The sequence below is a fragment of the Pyrus communis genome, chromosome 11 (genome assembly GCF_041283825.1).
Source record: "Pyrus communis isolate YQ-2024b chromosome 11, ASM4128382v1, whole genome shotgun sequence".
Lineage (NCBI taxonomy): Eukaryota > Viridiplantae > Streptophyta > Magnoliopsida > Rosales > Rosaceae > Pyrus > Pyrus communis.
The window spans coordinates 3078113-3083493 of record NC_142575.1 but is presented as its reverse complement, the minus strand read 5'-3'; the positions used below and the strand labels follow the sequence as shown (position 1 = coordinate 3083493).

General features: G+C 38.7%; 1 protein-coding gene across 1 annotated transcript; it reads left to right on the top strand.

Annotated features, from left to right (window-relative positions):
* The first annotated feature begins 829 nt into the window (after positions 1 to 829).
* LOC137742194 (putative protein phosphatase 2C 6) lies at positions 830 to 4088 on the top strand. The gene is made up of 5 exons (XM_068481985.2): positions 830 to 1267; positions 1954 to 2343; positions 2733 to 2850; positions 2952 to 3175; positions 3252 to 4088. The coding sequence occupies exons 1-5, from the start codon at positions 983 to 985 to the stop codon at positions 3852 to 3854; spliced, it is 1620 nt and encodes a 539-aa protein (XP_068338086.2). The 5' UTR covers positions 830 to 982; the 3' UTR covers positions 3855 to 4088.
* Positions 4089 to 5381: the final 1293 nt, after the last annotated feature.

The window sequence follows — 5381 nt, the reverse complement described above, 5'->3', positions numbered from 1 at the left end:
CTTCACAAGGAGCTAGCAATAATGTGGTTCAAATTCGCATTTGGTGACAACTGCACCTAAAACATCTCACTTACAAATGTAGAAAATAACACTAAACCATAATACTAAATGACTACTATTTTTCATTTTTTATTCATATTTGCCGTCGGGCTAATAACACTTCGGTGTATTTCTCGTGCATGTCACACGATACAACCGATTATTAAATGTTGTGCAATGGACCAATTGGAGTAGATGAGCTATTTATACAAGAAAACTTTAATTTATTTCCTTCGTATTTTATTCTTCCCAAAGGTGGAAATTAAGGGAATGGAAAAATACTCTATATTTTAGCACAAATTAAAGAAAGAAACCACAACAACATTAAAATAAAATAAAAAAAATCCTTATCTAACTAAGTGTGATAGGTTATATGAATTCTAAAATATCAGCCGCTTGATATTGCGTCATGTCTTTTATTAGCTTCAAATATTTCATGTCTTATCTTAGAGTCTCTTTTTAAGTCTTCCTAAATTCTCCTCTACTCATTTTTCTCTGAAAGTTTGTCTTATGATCAAAACATAGGTTGATTTCAATTCACATATTTAAACCTTTTAACTAATTTTCTCCCGTATTATCTTGAATTATGACTATTCCTGCTTTAGCTCAAATATTTTAAGAAACCACTGAATTAAAATAGAAAGAAGGTGGATGAAGATTGAAGGTCAACAAATTCTTGCAAATGGGTCATTGTTGTGTACAATTGTCATGAATCTTTTTTAATTATTTAATTTTAATTAATTTATTATTAGCATTAATATTATTATCTGTTTTAATTTATTTAAAATTTATATGGCTGTGACTCTGTTGACAAAGCGTGCACCTACTTATGGTCCTCCGCTGTGCTCCATTTTTAGAATTGTATCTCTGCGTCAAAAGAATCTCCGGATCCGATTTCGCGAACTGGGTGTTTCCCGGAGCACCGAATAAATTGGAATAACAAATGGGTTCGTGTTGTTCGACGCAGACAAGCTTGGGGCAGAGGATTGACACGTTGGAGGAGCAGAGCAAAGTGGATTATGCAGACGACGCTTCTCCGAAGGCCAGAGGCGGCTCGAAACGGTGGAAGAGGAAGAAGCCGGGAGGTGAGCAAGTGGATTGCAGAGACTTGGGCGATCAGATTGATATTCCGGGCAGATTGATCGGCAATGGAAGCAGCAAAGTCGCCTGCTTGTATACCCAGCAGGGAAAGAAAGGGACCAATCAGGACGCCATGCTTGTCTGGGAGGTTGGTTTGCTCTTCACTTTCTCTCTCTAACTTTTACTGCTCTTTTGCTGCTTTACCATCAGCTGTGACCACATGTTTGACTGTGATCTGACCCCAATGTCAAAACCCATTTCTGCAAATTCACTGTATTTTTGCTGTTGGGTTTGGAAGATTGAGTAGAAAAATGGATGTTGTTGCTTCAATTGCACGGTTGCTAGGTCGCTTTTTTGTTGATGTCTATTTTATTCAGGAATTACTTGAATTGTGAGTTACATTAGTCTAATTTTTAACTTTGTTCACACAGCAAAGATTTTGCTAATCCAGTTGAGTTCATATACATTAGTATGGTTTTGGGGAATGTCGGCACGAACATGTAGGTGTGCCGTACTTAGTTGCCCGTTTTACGTTCTTTTTAGCTGGTTTTGGGGAAGGACCCTTCTTCAAGGTTTTATACCTGTGTGAGGCTAAGGAGACATTTTTATCGATGTAAAGATAAAGAACATACCTAATCTATATAGTTTTAATTACTTATAAGCAAGCCTTGTAATTTTTTCATTTACAACATAATGGTTCGTCAGCGTAAGGTTGATTTCCCTACGTCATTGAATTAGTAAGTCAAATTACCAAGATTTTTAGAAGGTTGTTAGTTTATATGAAATCGATTCCTTGCAATTTGTGCTGATTTCTTTATTATGTTCGTGCTATAGAATTTGGCCACAAGAAGTGATACAACATTTTGTGGGGTGTTTGACGGGCATGGTCCATTTGGTCATATGGTCGCCAAGAAAGTTCGAGATTCTCTTCCTCTTATACTATGCACTCAGTGGAAAGCTAATTCAAGTGGTGACCTGAGCAATCTCAATGAGGCTGAGAATGCGAATGGGAGCTCTAATTTTGAGGAACCTGTATCACCAAGCATTGATGATGAATGGTGCGAGTCGTTGGAGGTTAAGGAAAATGAAAAACTACCTGACATGTATCTACCACTAAAACAGTCATTCTTAAAAGCTTTCAAGTTAATGGATAAGGAACTAAAGTTGCATCCAACAATCGATTGCTTCTGCAGTGGGACGACTGCTGTTACATTGGTTAAGCAGGTGATTGCTCATGAAACATCCTCTAATGCTTTTCTGTCACACACATACCAATCAATATTTCTAGACGTGTGTGTTTGTATGTGTCATTGTGTGTGCTTGCATGCATGCATACACGAATATTTGATAGTAAAAGATTTTGAAGTGTTAAAAATAGTGTGAATCAATGGAGAACGTAATTCTTGTATGCTTATTCTGTGTTGATGATAATTAAAGACCCTCACGCCATCCCCTGCCAAAAAATGGGGAAAATGTGCAGAAAGCTAAGCTTTAAGAAGCTTATGTGCTGATGCTTTTTGTCATCAAGGGTAACGTCAAGAACTTCAGAAAGGCATTTAAAACTTGGTCTGTGAGTGTTGAAAAACCTAATTTGTTGATGTATGGTTTTTCAGGGTCAGAATCTTGTGATTGGAAATGTTGGGGATTCAAGGGCTGTGCTAGCAACGAGAGACAATGACAACGCTCTGATTGCTGTACAATTGACGGTAGACTTAAAGCCAGATCTTCCGGGTAACTCTCTCTCACAATTCTTTGTACAAAAACTGATAACTAACTGCAAAAAATAAAAAGTACATTATCCATTGATGAAAATTTATTTCGTCTGTACTTAGCGGAATCTGCGAGGATCCATCAATGCAAGGGAAGGGTATTTGCTTTGCAGGATGAGCCAGAGGTTGCTCGTGTATGGTTGCCGAATAATGATTCTCCTGGTTTGGCAATGGCTAGAGCCTTTGGAGATTTCTGTCTAAAGGATTTTGGTTTAATTTCCGTCCCTGATGTTTGCTATCGCCATCTTACTGAAAGAGATGAGTTCATAATTCTTGCCACCGATGGGGTATCTTTCTTCTTTCCTTTTTGTACTTTTGGTTTCTTGTGGCCTAAAAGTGCTCAATAAATTGCACATCATACAGGTCTGGGACGTCCTTTCAAACAAGGAGGCTGTTGAAATTGTAGCTTCTGCCCCCGGTCATACAACAGCAGCCAGGGCTCTGGTAGACTGTGCCGTTAGAGCCTGGAGGCTCAAATACCCTACTTCCAAGAACGATGATTGTGCTGTTGTGTGCCTTTTTCTAGATGACTTGTCTGCAGCTGATGAGGCTGCGACAGAGAATGATATGATGAAGATTAATGAAGAGACGAAGGTTAATGAAGAGCTGAAGATTAATGGCGAGACGAAGAGTGACCACGAGACGAGGATTAACGGAGAGGCAGTGGAAAGGATGGCAATCACAGATGTGAATATTGATGATTCAAAAACCGGTAGTTCTCATGCTGTTGTTCTTGAGCATTCGGGTACTGTACGAAGCTCCGAAGAGATTGTGCCCATATCTGATTCAACGGAACAAAAGCTTCCAACGAAGTTCGAGGGCCAGTCTAAAAGAAGTTTAGCAGAACGCATTTCAACAAAAGAGGACGAGGACTGGTCGGCCTTGGAAGGTGTTACCCGGGTCAATAGTCTGTTAAGCCTTCCCAGACTCTTATCTGGTGACAATTGGAGAAAAAAGTGGCTATGAATCATCTAAGGCCCCTCCTTCCATTTCATTCTCAGCACAAAGTGACGTTCCAATCCAATAATACATTGTCATGTGGAGAAACACTTGTTGGCAATGCATTATTGGATAAGAGATGCCACGTGGTTGTGAATCCCGTTCCACGTATCCAATCTATGTAAATTGAATTTTCCAGCTTCGAACACAATTCAATCCTTCTGCAAGTAATATAACTAAAATTCAAAGGGCTTGGATCAATTTGTAGGCAACCAAATATCCATCAGGGAACTTTTAGTCATCAATATGTATTGAACAAGAGCAAAATGACGGTGTTGGTTCCAAGTAACCTATTCACAATGAATTATTCATTTGTTTGATACATATATAGATAACTAAACCAATGAGTGAATTTTTGTAGATATAATTTTTTAGTGATTATTACGAAAATAAACGGTTTTAATTATGAAATTTATGCGGTGGATGTCAAAAAGGTTGGGTAGCCTTACGGGCCTTACAAATTCAACACCTGACGTCTCTAACATTTTTTGGGGTATACCAATTTGACGGAGTGGAGACTTTGCCAGAATGGTTGGATACCCGTACATCCCTTACACAGCTGAGGATTTGGTTTTGCAATAATCTGATGAATTCACCTAGCCCAAGCTATGCAACACCTCACCGAACTACACAAATGCTCAGGACTGGGATTCTCTGCCGATCCCTTCCATCTGGACCATTCAATTCTGAAGCTGGACAAAGACAGAGAGATGGAGAAGATAAAGGGAGAAGAGAGTCGGAGAGAGTGAAGAGAGGAAGAAGATGAACAGTGAAAAAGAAGTAGTAGATTAATTCTCGACCGTTAGATTTCGGTTGAACGGTCATGATGGAAGTGATGGGATGCAACTTTCAGGGGAATGGCTACACGGTTCTCCGAGATTATTTCTCTTCTAATTGATCAACACAATGTACTGTTTGACTTCAACTTACTATGTATGTTGTGTGTTTCCTGGTGGCATATTTATTTCTTTTGGGATGTTAGTGACATCTAACTTATAATGTTTTAAAAGCTGAAGTCGTTGGTGAGGCGTTTTAAGGATAGTTTGATCAGGCAAAAGCCTCAAGGAATGTTGTGACATCTATATTTTTTTTAACATGACATGACATCTGATTTACTATATATTAATATGGGACTTTGGACTCTATGAAATTCACCAAATGAGAAGGAAATGTTCTTGTTCTAACAATTTCATTACAAGAATTGATCACCGGAGCATAGTAGAATTTTCACAATTTAAAAAAGTTTTCTAGCATGCACTAGGCACCAGGATCTTTGACGATTCGATCTTTAGGTGTTGGATCTTCGGCTGCACATCCAACTCTACATTCATCAAGAACATGCTAAACCGAGCATAATAGAACTTTCGAACCAATTGATTGTACGTTTTCTTGGGTGATTTCAATAATGCACTTGGAGAGTATTGATTCTACTGAAGCACCCACCCTCCATACTTGCTGGGGGAAGAGGTGGTATTTTTAGCTGAAAGATTATTT

Bases quoted from the DNA above. Each gene is read 5' to 3' on its own strand.
- LOC137742194 (XM_068481985.2), top strand. From the start codon at position 983: ATGGGTTCGTGTTGTTCGACGCAGACAAGCTTGGGGCAGAGGATTGAC. The intron at 1,268-1,953 runs GTTGGTTTGCTC...TTCGTGCTATAG, and splicing joins ACGCCATGCTTGTCTGGGAG to AATTTGGCCACAAGAAGTGA. The intron at 3,176-3,251 runs GTATCTTTCTTC...CACATCATACAG, and splicing joins TAATTCTTGCCACCGATGGG to GTCTGGGACGTCCTTTCAAA.